Raw genomic sequence first — 17,864 nt, forward strand, 5'->3', positions numbered from 1 at the left:
CGCTTAATCTCGTAATACTCCGAGCATAATCAAGATTATTTCGTTCGGTGCTAATTAAGAAATTTTATTATTAAATGCGATAAGATCATCGTATAATATAATTAGTTGCGATATTTTAACTATACGTTTATGATGATAATACACTATCTGATGTATCGTGTCAGTAATAGTTATAGTAATAAATAACGAATCATGGTAGTGCAGTTGACGCTATGATAATATTTATGTGAACATCTTGCCATTACGATCATGTACGATAGATACAATATGATGTGTAACATTTGTCGGTACAATAGTGTTTGAGTTCTGCACTATATACGACCATCTTAGATTTAAAGCCTTCATAGTTCTTGTGTGAAATATTTTTTTTGCTATTATAAAATATTTACATAAATATAACAGCTACTGAGGAAATAAAAAAAGCTTCATTAGATACAAATTTGAGCTTGTTTTATTATATAATATTTAACTTTACGTTGCATAGTTATGTGCAGTAAAAATACTTAACTACGAATTTTTAAAGTGGCTATCTCGTAACGTATTGCTTTGAACCCCAAAGTGTAATTTGTGATACTATAACAACGCTTGCAGAAAGGCAATTGTGATGCTTTTCAAATGTAAATCTTTTGAGATTTATGGCAGGCGCAAAAAAATGCACTAGACGTGTGACAAAGGCTCACCATATTCCCAGTATGTCGGTTGATGGATAAATTATATGACATTGAAACTTTATTTTCTCACGATCAGTATAGCAGTTGCGTATATGTCAAGTGATCTAGTTGATGGACATGCCAAAATAATTATTAATTCGGATTTCCTGACACGATGGTATTTAAAAATCACTTGGGTCCACGTGGAATTCGAACCATAGTCTTCTTCACTGATCTATCATGCTCATTGAATGTGGATATATAGAATATATTGCGCCAAAGTCAATGTAATTGCTAGTTTTACAAACTGTTTTCTATTACTTTTAATATTATTACGGCTTATTAGTTAGCATGTTATTTACTTTCATATATAGATTATTGTCAGTTAACTTTGTTATTTCTAATTGTTAACTGACACGATGTTTGTAAATGTATCGGGCACGCACGCGGAATAATTGTAATTTATATGTACATATATGATAATAAAGCAGTACATTACATAAATATTTATATATTAAATTTATATTTTTAAGTAATATCAACTATTTAATTATATTATTTTAATAAACATTGCTAGTAAAGGTTAACATTTAACCTTTTGGTTTTTTTAATTTAAATGATGCAAAAACAATAGCTTGTAAGATTTAATATATGTATGGTCATATAATTTTTTTATCTTGAATATTTTTGTACGTTTTATTAAATATAAATAAAACAAGTACAGACTTTACTGTTAACACAACATCGTAAAAAATACAATTTATAATAAACTAAAAACATTAAATTTATTTATTTAATTTATGTTTGCTGTTAAATGTATATTTTTGATAGTAAAATATAAATATTTACTGAAATTAATGTAGGTCTATAAATGTTTTTATTATATCTACTAAAATAAACATTAGCAAAAAGTCAATTTAAAATGCCATAATATTGTATAATATAATATTTCATATATAAAAAGCAGCCATTGTTGTCTGGTGAAAGCTTTTTTCATTTATAGCATTAAAAAATATATATAAAATCGAACCTAGCTTGAACAATTGAAACACGTTCGCCGCGCAATAAAAACTCTGGCGCTCACCGGGCTTTCCTTCAATTAAGCAAGACTATATAATTTGGCCGTAATTAAAAAAAGCGTCTATGTAATTTGCATCGCGGAATATGCACGGCCTTAATGTCCACAACAAATTAAATGAAGGCCCCGTTTTTCTCTTTTAGCGCTCTCCGCCATTGTCCCATAGTTTTGGGCGAGGAAACGGCGCAGTTAAATAAAATAAAGCCTCGGCCATTCGAGTCTAATAGGCAAGTGCACTAACAAACAAAAGGACACGGCCGCAATAAAGATTTTAGCAATTCACGAAGCGACACCACCGGCGGCGTCATTATTTCTGAAGGAAGAAGCCGCAACTAGCAACTTCCGGTTGGACGGGAGGGGGATAGGCCGACCGGTTGAGAAATTTAATTTGACCAAATGAATTGTTAATAATGTATTACGCTCGGCGCGTTAAAATTTTATAATGGGCCTCATAAAGCGCAGACCCTTATTTCGACGCTGAGCAGCGGATTTAATTTAAAACATTAGGGCACCCCCATGAAAATATGGCCGCACTTAGCGGCAGGCCCGCGCCTTGCGTTTCGCGCGTGAAAAATTACCGACTCCCCCTTAATGCTAGACAAATAAACGAAACATAAAAATGTGGCCGAGGTGACTAATGTCAAGATTAGTCTAATTTCGAAATTTCTTAAATATATTTTTATTTATCTATATATATATTAAAAAACATCGTTTTTAAGCTACGCTTATATATATTTTAATATATACATAGACAAATTTTATTGAAAAAAATATTTCACATAGATATAATGAATTAGCTCTAAATATCAGCAATTTTTCTATATATCACACAGCTTCATGTGAAATGCCAATACCAGCACAATAGCCAAGTGGTATAAGTCTCCGATTGACCTAAATGATCTGGGTTCGAATTCCATACGGACCTTGGTGTTTTTAAATTTCTATCATGTCTGAGTGATCGGAATTTGTGACTATTATATAATTATAATTCTGATCGATCAGCACAGATTAGGTCTACCTTTATTTTTTTAATCTTACTGTTGAATATTGCGATGATTAATTCAAAATTAAGTTAGGTCGTTCATATCAGGTTTTGAAAATTTTCTAATAATGAGCTGTTTTTCATCTCATAGAATATTTTACATGTATTAAAAAATGTTAATACATACAATCTATGTATGTTTTTTATTTTGCTTCTTGCTAATTGGTTATATATAAAAAGTCAGAGACTAGTTATTGGAAAATATTTTTATTTATTAGTTACTCTTTTCGGTTATTATTTTTTTATATAAATATACAATAGTTATTGAAGATACATTAACTTCACACGAATAATAACTTAATACATAACATAATTAGCCCTAACTTAAATTTAATAAAAAAATAATTTAATACATAACATATTTAACTCTAATTTAAATTTAAATAAATAAATTTGTGTCTGAAGTAAAATAATATTTTAAAATGTCAATAAATTTATTTTTGAGTAGTCAAAATAAGTCATAAACATTAGGATTTAAATATAAACATAATTTGATATTTTACTAAAGGCTAATAAATCAGTAATAAATTATAAGCTACCAAAGATTTTTATTCTTTGCTGCCACACGCATCTTTACTATCTTAAAAAATAAAAATTTTATATGTTTGTTTATTTCATGAAAAATAATAAGATCAGTATGTTTTCTAATTTAAGAAAATATTTTGATACGAAATGTGACTATTAGTGAGTTACGATGTAAAATACAGAATTTATGATGTCTTTTTATGTATTGTATAGAAAAAAAATGTTTAGTTTAATGTTGAAAACTATATACGAAACTATTATTTACATTTATGTATAAACATATATTACACATTACACACACACACGTTTACAAACCGAATGAGTAAGAGGCGCGTAAATTCAGCGTTAGATGTGTACCTTTCCACGATTTTGCCATCACCTTGCCGCCCCCGTTTAAGGGAAAGTTGTTCGCATACATAATTTATACGCAGTTGAAAGCGAGCGAAGTCGATAGATATTTAGGACGTGTCTTTGCCCTAATTTATCTTTGTGAATGCTTGAGATGGGTCGCTTGGAAAGCATCCTCCTACTCCTCCTAAGGGTTTGCATTTTTGATCTGACCCGTCCGCAGTATTGCTTGTTTGTTCCGACGGCACAACCGCGCCCTTTTCACACAAAGCCATCCTAGAATTATACACGTACACATACAAAAGTATATAACTGTAATAATAAATTCATTTATAAACGCAAATTCAATTATAAAGCCCAACTTATCTGTTGCTAATTAACCCATTTGATTGGTAGTTTTGCATTAGAATAAAACCGAAACCTTAATTAAACACGGGTAGATAGACTTATAAATTTCTAAATATACAATTAATAATTCAAAAGGTTAAAGGCGTATCTAAAATAAATATTTATAATTTCGTTAGTAATATTTTTATAATATTTTTTTTTTGTCTTTATATTAAGGGATTAGTTGAAATATAAATACACCAGCATTACGTTTTTTTAGTTAATTCTTAAGGTGCTATTTATTAGAAAATTATTGTGATTGATCTTTGCATTTAAATACATACTTTATTTTAAAAAACAAATTGTTTGTGTGTTAGGGGTTCAGTATTCTGACTCCAATACTAATCCATAAACAATTTTTTTTGTGAAACAATTCTTTTATATTTTGTTTATTAACATTGTCCTCAAATACTAATAATACGTTTTATTTCATTCTTATTTTACCTGTGTTTAATTTTAATCGTCATATGCATAACATTTGTTTAACGCATCAAATTTATTGATCAACTTATTCTACATTATATGTTGTTACTTTTTATTATTTTTTTTAGTGCAAAAATTTTATTATTATATTTTTAGTTTTTAGTGAAATTATTACATAAAGTTTTTACTTAGATAATTTATGATAATTTTTATTATTTTAGTATTGCGATTTAAATAAATTTTTGTACAGTTTCTTCCATAAGAACTTGCTAAAAATTAAGATAACCTAATACTTGATACCATGCAATATAGTTTTGATAATTTACTTAAAAAAAACTATAATTTTTAATTATATCAAATTCGTCATATTTAAAATTTTGCTTCATTTTCTCTGTCTGGAAAATTGTTCACTTGATAATATTAATAGCAAATGTAAAACTTAAACATGGTATGTTTTAAAATAAGATATACTATGAATATATTTGTATAATCTCACTAATGAATTTTAATCAACGTATAAAAATATAACAAGAAAGTTGCGTTACAAATCAATATAGGTAGTTCGTTCATTATGACGGATGTTGATTGATGTTAATGATTTATTGACTCAAATTTCAGTCTGATGTCTGACTATTTAATTAGTAGTTGTTAATCCATTGCAAAACATTGGACCAACACCTGTTATATTAAATACGTAAATAAACAAATACTACATATTAGCAACTACTAATTAATTCAGCAATAGGCTAATCACCAATTTTGATTTAAAAATCTATCCTACTAAAAAAAAAAAAATAATCATTCAATAAAAATACAAATGATATTTATATTAAGCCGTAATATTCATATAAATTTTGGTATTCAATGTTCACAAATATATCAGGATCCATCACAAATAGTCAAGTAAAAAATATATCACAAATAATCAAGTCACAAATATATCACAAATAGTCAAGTGAAAAATATCAGTATCATATATATGATAAAAATGTTAAACATATGGTTCTTATAATTACTCAGTTATTTTACTATTTCAAAGTGTTATTATTAGTTCTTCTTTTTTTTCGGTTTTTCCGTTAAGAGGCCCACTCAAATATAAACCCATCTTAATTTGGGTGGGATCAAAAATATAGGTACAGGGCAACGGAAACATATTAAAAATTAACTTGTTTTTGTTACGAAGCTCACAGGTTTTAATTTACGGACATGCGAACCTTAAATATGCAAAAAAAAAATACAAGCCCATGGGCCCCTAACAGAAAAACCCGGTAGCTTTCCACGTACGCTAGTTTAATGACTAACAAGAAAACGTACACGTTTACGTTATTAAATTATGTTTTTGGTTTTGAAAACTTATATTAAGATTTTAGTAAATTTTTTTATATTTTAAATCGAATTATTAGCTTTCCTAATATAACCTTTAAATATAAATAATAATTTGTAAAAAAACCTTTTCGTCTTATTTTTACTTTAGCATAATGGCAACAGCTACACAGTATTTTATTTGTGTAATTATACATATTAAGTACTAAAAATATATATGAAAAAATCAGAACGAATCAAAATTTTAATTTAAAACATAAAAATTTGAGCGTTCGATACGGACAGCTCGAAATACAATCAAAATAAATTAAAATATTTATGCAAAGCAAAAGTAAGAAAAATGTCTTGATCTGCATTTACGTGATTCTACATATACAAATACTAGTTTTGATATTGTATATTGGATCATATAGATATAGTTAAATTAAAAAAAATAAATGGTTCTAACGTTATATTATATTCCAAACTCTTTTCAATGAGTTACATATATCATTGCTTCATTGCGCTCCTAAAATACATGTGTAAAATATAAATCATCGTTATGTAAGTAATATTAGATAAGGATCGCTTTCTAAAGCTGTACCATGTCTACGAAAAGGGGGAATAATACATGATTGATGTTGTTTCTGATGAGTTTTCTCGCTGTAAATTAACTCGGTTAAAGTTTTATTTGCATAAAACACGTCTATTCAACGCGAACTGCATCGTAATTTCTAATATTTAGCAGCCAAGTTATGCGACGAGCTTCACTTATTCAGTTATCCCATTCATAAATAAATAACAACGCTAGAGCAAACCGGCGCAAAAGCGGATACAACTTTGGAATTTGAAGTTAAATTAACCAAGGCAAGGGACATTTTCCTTGGTTCTGCAGGGTATTTTGCAAAATGACGCTGATTTAAATTTTCAAATCCTTCCACGATAAAGGAGCAAGTTTGGTTAACCGACCGAGGCATAACGCGCTTGATCCTTTCTCTTTAATAATATATTATTTATTAATTAGCTTGTATATTCAATATTATTGTTTCATGTCTAACAAACAAATTGTTTGAGTTTAAGAAACAATAATAATGAATTTTCCTCTTGTAAAATAATATAAATATATATAAGCAATACAAAAATAAATATATATATATATATATATATATATATATATATATATATATATATATATATATATTTGGTTAATATTTCTAGGAGTCGGATTACTCCGCGAAAACGCATTCAACCACATATATATATATATATATATATATATATATATATATATATATATATATATATATATATATATATATATATATATATATATATATATATATATATATATATATATATATATATATATATATATATATATATATATATATATATATATATATATATATATATATCTTATGTATAATTGTTCTAGTAAATATAATTACTATATTATTTTACGTACATATATCAGAGCGCGTGAACAATTATACTAAGCTTTCATTGTATTATACTAAGTGTATAATCGAGCAATTATACACAATAGAATTAAAAATAAAATAAATTAAAATAATAATTGTTTATTTTATTAATTGATGCAAAATTATAAAGTTAAATTGGAAAATAATAAAGTAATTGTAAATGTAACACTTCTTGTACAATTTAATAAATTAGAAGTTATTAATTAATCATATTAAACCAAATTTTATTTTAGTAGTTTTAGGGTTTTATTTTGTTTAGTATATAAAGTACAAATTTGGACTCCCAAAAAAAGAAAACAATAATATAATGTTATTAGCTAAATGCATTATACGATTTTATATACCCGATAAGCAAATGTAAATGGTTAATTCGGACAATAATAATAACTGTTTACTATTATTTTTTAATACTATTATTGCTCTATACTTTTTACTATTACACGATGTATATGAATCCTACTCATCCCGATGCCAATTTTACACTATTGTTACCCTAAATACATTCATATCTATATATACGTTTATTTTTATGTTTATTAATATTATTATTTTCCTCTATCCAAAAACAAAACGTCTGTATCGACCCTGTCGTTTCGTACGCACGCCGAATGAACGAAGAGTTTTATTATGGTCCTTAAGTGAAGGTATTCGGCCTCTATGTCTAAATGTGCTTGTTTGCTTTAGTTAACCAAAGGGTCCGGATTTATGTAGTAATTTCGTTGATGGAAAGTCAGATTTTCGGTGCCGTGTAAGAATGGTCTCTTTTTGTGACGTTAAGTCGATCGAGAGAGACCGAAGGTGGAGTCATTATCAGGACGAGTTCCCTTCGGATAGATTTTATCGCTTTGGACCTTTGTGCCTTTATGGAGGGCCGCAGGCGCGGCAAGCGATCAACTTTATTGACCTCTTGCAGTTAGGTTAAGATTTCACCTTTCATCGTATAAAATGCACATTGTGCCGACTTTTAGATTTATTTCGAATGGGGCCATTTGTACTGTAACAATATATATTTGCCACTATGAATTATTAATTACAAATTATATGATTAGTGACTCAATTGCTTAGACATGTTACATATGACATTTTTAGGTCAACTTATAATTTTTTGTGGTTCCTAATTCCTTTTTTACAAGCTATTTTATTTTATTACATGTATAAAAATATTAAAGCTCTATGGATTATAATTTTAATAAAAAATCGAACAAATAAAATTAAATTACTTGTTTTTTTGAAGAGCATTATAAAAAGGTTATTAAATTCATATAACTTAGTGTCTTTCACACAATTTATAGTCATAGTCTGAAAACTGTAAATTGGTATTTAAAGGAATATTTTAAAATACGCTTGAAATTTCAATGTATTTGTATATGTACATGTAAAACAATAATTTGTATTGTAATTAAAATATCTCATGTGCGTTTTTCGATTTGAAAATAGGTTTTATTATTTTAATCAATTTGGTTAAAATCATAAATAATCGTGTCTTTAGAATATAAAATTGCTAATACTATTTTTTTAATATTTTTTCAAGTTGAAGTACTTGTACTAAAAGGTAATTAAATTTTTTTTAAGATCTGTTTATTATATCCTAAAACAATTTTAAAAGCTATTTTATTGCATTTCTTAAATAAAACGCTTTAAATACATTATATAAAGTTTGTGTATTTACTCACAGACAATATAAATGAGCAAAATATAAAAATAATATTTCCATAAACCGATTTGTTTGTGCATTACCAAAGGATTGATTAGATGCGAGCAAGGATTGGTCAGAATAGTGTACTTCTTTTGAATAAAATTCGCCGAAGAAAATTGCAAAAATTGATCTTACATAAATACACAAACAATTCCTTTTATTTAATTTTCAGATATTCTTAGCTAACTTAGTGTTTAAGTAATTGGTTATTAAAATAAAATTTATTTTACTGAACTATAATAATAGACTTAAATTATAATTGTTTGCTTGAAAGGATTCTGAATTTTGTGCTAAATTATATTAACATTTACTTTAATTTCCAAAATACCATTCCTATTTATAATATTTTGTATAAAAATGCACATTACTAATCATCATATGATGTATAAGTTTTGCGTAATGACTATACTATAGTATTAAACTGTTTTAAGTCAATATTATCAACATGTAAATATGTTTTAAAATTAAAACGAGCAAGAAAAAAAATTACAACGCTACGAATTAATCTCTTGAGTGTTATAAACAATCCCTCGTTAAATTTGTCGTTTTAAATTAACGCCCCCATGAATACATCCAAATTTGAGCTCACGTACGTCAAAGTTTAGGATTAAACTTGTCGAGAGCTCCACTGTGCCACACGTCATTACAACCCTATACGAAACGGCAATTGTCAAGGGAGCCCTCGAGCCCTTCCGTTAGTTATGGTTCATATCCAACAATCTCACACCATACATACACAAATAAATAATTTCGAATATAACCGAACATCCAAAGAATAAATTAATTACCACCACCACAAAACATATTTGACGGCGCGCTAATTTGTTTGTTTACTTTTGTCCCCAGCTTTCGGAAACTTGGGCAGCGTGCTGAGCAGTCTGGGCAGATTTCAAGAAGCCGAGTCTGCATTTCACGAAGCCCTAAGGCACAGACCCAACATGGCCGACGTCCACTACAACTTGTAAGTTTACCTTTGTAATATACTACGAAACGCGAATATAAATTATTACATGATACTAGTAATGTACGACTGAAACAGGTAGTCTGCGTGGACACAACAGATATAATTTAATTGCATTTTCTTCGTAAACTAATAGAAGCGATAGAGTTAGTAACTTACTAAATTACTAGCTTCAAGTTATTTTTTTTTTAATTATTATTTGTTTGTGTATGTTTAAGTAAAAAACATTTTCTAATTTTTTTCTTTTGGTGTGACACATGTTAGCCGCCATGATATAAAAAATATTTAATATTTTAAATATGATCTTTGTGATTATAGTGACATACAAAATTGGCTCTTATTATATTTTCTATTATTTTAAAGGAAAGTTTTCTCTGCCTTTAATATATTCTAATAGCTTTAAATTTAATAATATGCTTTGCAGCAGTTTATATTATTACATAAATTCCTGTGTTGAGTCAGGATCATTTTTATGCTTGGGAAATAATTTTATTTATTTAATTTACTAATATAAATAATAAATGTATCGTGAGTTTTTTTTAAGCCACGAATGAATTTTTATCATGAAACTTGAGCTTTTTCTAATGATAATAATGCAAATAATTTAATGTACAACTTTTTTCTCATATACTTTAAGAATTTCGAATAATTTTTTTTCTTATTTTTTTTAATATTAATGTTCTAAGACAGAGTTTTTTGAAATTTTTCGTTTCGACAATGGCAGATTATAACAAGTACATATTACAAAATAGCAAATAATTATTTTTTAATAATAGGGCTCGAAAAAAATTAATTAAATTTATATGTTTAATATTTAAAAAAAGAGTAATTGCGTTTAAATTTCCATATTCCTAAATCTTAGAATGAAACTGAACACAGCTATTATTATTTCCTTTTCCACATTAATTTTTGGGCTATTCTTTGTTTTTATCACATCGATAAGAAGTCGTAGTTAGAACTAAAATTCCCTAAACTTTACCAATAAAAAGGGAGTATTTATTTTCACTAATATTCAAAATTCGATTTATTCCATGCTGCTAAATTATGTTTTAAACGAGTTTTCTTCTCTTCAATTAGTTTTAGAGTAATCTCAAAAATGCTAAATTGAGAATTGTGATACAGATTTTCTTGCAGGGTTTCGAATCTGAACTAAAACCGAAAAAAATCGGAAAACCGGAGCTGACCAAAAAAAAAATATCGGTTTATTTCGGTTCGGTCAATTTTCAAGCACTTAGTCACAAAAATTTTAAAGAAATCAATTTTAATCCCAAATAAACAAGCACTATCATCTACTGAAACATCCGATTAAACGGTAGATGATTTATATTTTTTAAGACGTAAAGAATTAGCAATCGAAACACTTAGATTGCCTTATTCAACAGATGTGAATATTCAATTTATATTAAATAACTTTAAGCATGTAGATAGATTAGACAGAAAAAAACATATTTTAGAAATTTGTGAGGAAAATAAAAATACAATTGTGGTTTTAAAAGCTCCAGCAACACGGGATAGTGGTAAAAGGGCTTTATATAGCGTTACATTTATTTTGCGAGATAATTTAAATCATTTAAATGAAAATATATTGAAAATTTATAATTAATTAGAGGAACTTTAATTCTTTAAAATAACTCCTTCTGAGAATCCTATATCCTTTAACCGTAAATATACGAATTTGCTTTGTTTACATATGTTTTGCTGAAATAATTATATTGTTATTGTATATTATAAATTATATACTTATAGTTTTAATTATTATACCCTTAATAAATTATTATTTATTTTATATTGTTGTAGCAATTAACATGATTTGCTTATAAATAAAAGAATAAGTTAAATGTTTTAAAATATAGTAAAAAAATATAAAAACATAAAAAATAATTACTCAGAGCTAAACCGAAAACTAAAAAAATAATTACTCAGAGCTTAACCGAAAACTAAAAACCGTAATATCAGATATTTATTTCGGTACAAAAAGCAGAACCGAAACGATATACATTTTTTTAATTGAACTGTAACGTAAAAATCAACGGTTTGATGCCCAGATTTTTTAGTTTAAAATTAAATGTTTTACAACCGTTGCATTTTTTTGCATTAAAAAAGATGGATTCATACCAGATGTTTCAAAATATTATTGCTTTTTAGTAAGCTTCTAATAGAGGTCAAAAGTTTTTGAATGATTTTTTAAGATTTTAATAACTACTATAATTGCCCTTATATTTGATTTATTCTTCTATATACTAAATAAATATTCAGATAAAAAGTATTCGTGATATAAGACAGATTCAAAAAATATTTGTAGGCTTTTTATAAAGTTTTTTTTTTAAATTCGGGTATAAAAACGGGAGTCTAAAATACATTTGTAGCTCTGACAATCTGTAATTAATCGAAATAGATCGATCTGTTCTGGTCCTTTAATAATCTTCAACGATCACCCAGTTCATTGTTCATGAATATTATAATTATATTCACAATAAAAACCTAAATGGTAAATTAAATAATATTTATTATATATATTTCTATTTTATAAAATTTCTTTTGAAATAAAAAACCCATCAAGAAACCAGAAAGCTTATTTTTAACGTATTGTAAACGTATTGAAGATTAAATATTTACCCTTCAAGGTATTTTTATAGGTATTTAATAAATAAAGTCTCTTTTAGAAATATTTCCATAACCATGAAAATAGATTTAAAAAGAGAAATTAAATCCATTGGCAATCAAAAACTGTTGCAACAACGGGAAACATTCTATGCCACTGTCTTTTTAATAAAGCAGATTTTGGTAATTGACTTAAAATATGACATTTTGCTTTCTTACTAAGAGTCAGCACATTTAAAAAAAATTAAACTAAAGTATGCTAGTTATATTTAAAAATCTGATTATTGTTCTTATTACAGGTAAAATTCTTTGAAATTTTTTTAAAGTTTTTTATTACAATCTGTTAATATAAAAATAACATATACGATATTATAAAGCATATATATGTATATATAAATACATATATATAAATAATAATATTAGGGGAAAAGTTATATTAATAATTATTTTCATTACAAGAATGCATTCGCACTTTACCTCTAAACTTTTACACTACCATTAGTATTATAATATGTTATGGGAAATATGTTAAATTTATTATGTTCATAATAACTCTGCATATTACACGTTAAATTCTATAAATCAGATAAATGTAAATTATCACAGTTTCTGGTTCCTGGTTCAAAGTGGAAAGATAGAGGTTAATATCTCATTTTCGCGCCTGAATCTTCCCTTTGGCGGCGTTCGCTGCAGCGAAAGCGTTCGCGAGCCGTTAGAATAGAAGTTAAAGTGAATAACTTTTCGTATGAATTTAATGTTAAGAACGGAAGTACGGTTGGCTTTTGTAACACAAAGCAGCTTTTGGAGAAAAGCAGAGGAGCCCTAGTCTGCGCCGATACTGCGGTCGCTTTGGCCGCAAATATGCTTCTGTTACGTTAAACATGAAAGACACCAACTTTAATTATGTATTATATAACGTCAACCATTGTTTCGAGTCAAAAAGCGTAAATAATTGCATTAATATATTTTAATAGTAATTATGTATTTTTTAAATACATCAGAAAGAAAATTCCTATATAGATTGATGCACGTATATTGCTAGGAAACGATTTATAAATGTAAATAAGAACATTTTTTTTATGTATGTCACTGGGGTACACATGCTCCATTTTAGAGACTGTTTAATTGCACAGCTTACTTGAATTCAAAATTCTTATCAGTATAGTTTTTATGCTGTGTTATTATTACTCATTATTAAAATAATTAATAACTACATGTTATTAATAATACAATAGTGTTTTATCTGCTAAAGAAAACTAACCTTTCCTTCTAAGATTTATTAGTATATTAATATTTACCACTGTACATACTATTATTAGGTTTTCTAGTGAATAAACTTATTTTAAATGAAAAAACAATATACAATATCAATAACTTATTAACTCTCGTTAGTTTTTTATATAAGGCTATCGTTAATATTTTAAAATTTATTGTATACGTATCGTATATTACCTCCACTGCTCCGTTATTCGGCACCAACACTCTGATCGAAGTCTTTTGAAGTTAAACAAGAATAAGCAAGAACACCGAGCATTTAGAACATCAATTATATATATTTGAATAAGCTCTCAGCATGTAAGGAGCGCAAAATTATCCGCAAAATCCGCTTCCCCCGCGCAACAAACGGAATTTTGTGCGGGACGAGATAAACCCTGAAAGAGGGGAGTGTCATTCGATATAAATGAATACTGAAACGCAACAATGAAACACCAACAAAGGATCCTCTGGATATAATTAATGATGTACCTGATTTGTATTTTTGACTTTGTGGCTTAAATGCAATTATTTTTTTATTAAATAATTTTAATGTTATTTAAATATACATTTAATGTGTTATTATAATATTTATACCGCGTTAGTTATGAAAGCTAGCTACATTTATTAGAAAATATTTTATGGTCACGTAACATTTTTTTTTTTTATGTCTAGTTAATGAGATTAAAAGCTCATTGAAAATATATTGTAGGTTTAAAATTAGTGCTAAAAACTGACTTGATTGTAGATTTTTCTATTCAAGCAAAAGCTTTATTGTGCTGCCAAAATGTCTAAAGACATATTCTTGCAAAAAATTCTCCAAGTTGAATTTTATGATTATTTTTGATTCTTAACTGTACGTTTTATTTTCTAAAACTTGTTGTTATTATATAATTTCTGCACAACAATGCACCCCCTGATGCATCAGCAATTTTTTTATTAATTTAACATATTTTACAAATAGTTAAGCTTAACATTAGCTACGCATTAGTTTAGAATTACCGTATTTTTTTTTTACATAGATGATACTGCATTTTTTTTTAATTATTGTAATGCAATTTTTTAAGTTTGTGTTGTCTATGTAAGCTCGATGTTATTTTGTAGCAATAAAAAACATTTCAAATAATAAAGTCTTTTTATGGACTAAAAGGGAATCTAATAATTCTTTGTTTGTCACTAAATATCTTACGTTGTTTATTTTTTATAAATAAACCAATCCTTTAATATACTATAATATTTAATTTTTTTTTTAAAAAAAACATTTTCATAGTAAATCTTATATATGCTATTGAAACTCTTTATCTTAGACACTTCTAATAATGTAATTTTTAATTTCTAAATGGCTGTATTAACCCTTTGAGCAGTATCGCTGTACATGTACGGTGGACGATCAATCACTGCTTTGAGGTACCCTAGATAGTTTTATAATTACATATATAACTAAAGAAATAATTAATAAAAAACGTTATTTTTATTTTATTTGCTTTAATGCTAATGATATAATATTAATAAATATCAATAAATTAAAGAGTACGAAATAAACGAACGTTTCAAAAAATATTTTATAAAAAAATATTGCGAGCCTCTGAATTGATACAAATTTTTGTTTACGTCGAATAGTGTATGAAAAATATGTAAAATAAATCAACGAAATTAAATAATAAAAAAATGTTAAAATTAATTATTGAAACGTACGAATATAAAAAAAACAGTAAAATAAATTAAAGCTATAAAACGGCGAGAATCACTAATTTTTCTATATATTTTATTTTTTATATAATATATTTTATATTGCATTTTTTTTCTATTTTTTTTTTTTTATTTATTAACGTAATTCCGCATGAGTATAAAATTACTCATTCTACGGTTACATTTTAATACAATATTAATAATATAATTTATATAATGCAATATAAAATAATAATAAATAAATAACAACAGAAATATATATAATAAAATACGTAAAATTAACTCACTCCCAGGCGTATACTAGCAAATTAACAAATGTGTATAAATTAACTCACCACTCAAAAGGTTTATAGCGTCTTTATGTATGTATAGCCTAGTATATAATACAATAGCTTTTATTTATTGTAGTTATGATATAGCATTAATTTTGTTTTTACATTACATTAACTAAATTTTTTTTGCTTATGAAACAATCGATTATACATTTAGGTTTTCTTACAAGTGGCATGAAATATAAACAGTGAAGTAATCCAATGGTAATAGGCTCTATGACTAACTACTGGGTTGGAATGTAGCGTTAGTCGACTAATGAACAAACCAGAACGTGGCCAGGATTGCATAAAGCGCATCGCACAATGTTCGCAGAATGTATGAAATCTGAAAAAAATTTCATTTATATATTTCGATGAAAAGTGCATTTTAAACACAGTGCGGTACGTGATGGTGCTCGCTCGTGTAAGGTCGTTACGCGACCGACTTAATAAAATATTCAGAATTTAATTAAAAACTCGTCGATCCTTCTATATATGTATAGTATAAATAAAAAATATATAGGGTAGCAAAACTTGCTTTAAACATTCACTAAAACTAAATCTGTTACTTTCTATAGATATATGTATGACTAAAAATAAAATTAGTTTAGCATAGCATTTAAAGTCTAAAATGTTTTAAAGAATGCAATTTCGTCGTTCGTTAAGTTTTATCAAAAAAGCATGCGAGCACATAGTCTTATTTTATTCTTTGTGTTAGGTAATATATTATAGAGATTTAAACAATATTTGTACTTTTTTGATACTCGATGGTCCTAATTTAATTTATGATAATAAATAAATGCATTTTTTTTACATACATTATTATTTAGAGCTCTCTTAAATTTTCTCTAAATCTATCCTTAAATAAATAATCGTTTAGAAATAGAAACCTTATAGTATATTAAATAATCAGTCTTACAAAAATAAAAAAAGCTCTGAAACCTATTTATAAATATTCAAAGATAATTTTACTAAGAATCTAACTAATTATGTTGACTTGTATATTATTTATTTTATTTGCGCAATTTGAATCATATTTTTTTAATAATACGTTGCAGTCATATTTTAAGCATAATAAATTTAAAAATATTTACTGTTTTATTAAAAAATATATGTTATTAATAATGTAATATCATTTTCGTTTTGATAAAGTTTAGTGGAATCTTGTATGATATATAAGCGTATTTATCCAACAGAACTTGAATTAAATTTAATTGAAAACTGTGCATCGTCTTCTATAATATTTATTTTTCATTTTAACTTTCCGCAAAAGTCTCGTATATATGAGCTTATTTTTGCTTTATTTTAATTAATATCATATTATAATATATTACAGCAGTTAGCGTATACTATGTAGGACTATATATTCAGTCGCAGAAATTACAACAACGAGAAAACTTTTAATGACTTTACGAAATCTCCAGAGGGCCATTGTTCGCCATTATTCAAGCCACCCGCTAATACAACAGGAGTCATCAGAATGAAAATTATCATTTTCGTTCTTATTACTCTGTCGGCATTATCACGTTTTCGACAAACGTTTCGGTAATACCACAGCTCGACGGTGGTCCGGTATGAATTTTAATGTGTATGTATAATTCCCTCTGTACAATGTGCACTCGAGCTTTTAAGAGAGCTGGAAATGCTTTGTTTTCCAAGTAGTGTTTTTTTTTTATATAATTATTTATATATTTTTCTATATGTAATAATAATAAACTGCAATATAAATATTCTTAAATTAACGTAATTTGTTTTCACTCGTCAGTCGCTAAAATATTTTACTTGAAATGTGTATTTAAAAGCATTGTTTCAAATATTCCGATTTTATTCTGATAAAGAAAAACTGTATATGGTTTTCTTTGTGTGGCTATTATACAGGCAAAATAGTGTCGTAAATTTAAAGCATAAAGTAAATGTAATTTATGAAAAAGAATAGGAGTCTTATTATTTACACTGACAAACTTGTTTTAAAAAAAATATTAACCAATGGTATCAATAAGAAACAGGCATCTTGAACTATTTATTTATAAAAACTTTATTACGAATGACAAACATATAAAAACAGTTATTTAAAGATAAGGTTATCTGGCACTTTGTTGTGTGCTTATGATTATTT

The 17,864-nt window shown here is 26.6% G+C and overlaps 1 protein-coding gene across 1 annotated transcript in view; it reads left to right on the forward strand.

The window, feature by feature from the left end:
- LOC148227409 (protein O-mannosyl-transferase Tmtc2-like) overlaps positions 1-17,864 on the forward strand; it is a 284,374-nt gene that overhangs the window by 187,598 nt on the left and 78,912 nt on the right. The window contains exon 5 of the mRNA XM_088201697.1: positions 9,779-9,893. Coding sequence (XP_088057823.1) covers positions 9,779-9,893 — 115 coding nt within the window. The remainder of the gene's footprint in view (positions 1-9,778; positions 9,894-17,864) is intronic.

Source organism: Plectrocnemia conspersa, unplaced genomic scaffold (genome assembly GCF_051122295.1).
Source record: "Plectrocnemia conspersa isolate PC_06_02 unplaced genomic scaffold, ASM5112229v1 ptg000013l, whole genome shotgun sequence".
Taxonomy (NCBI): domain Eukaryota; kingdom Metazoa; phylum Arthropoda; class Insecta; order Trichoptera; family Polycentropodidae; genus Plectrocnemia; species Plectrocnemia conspersa.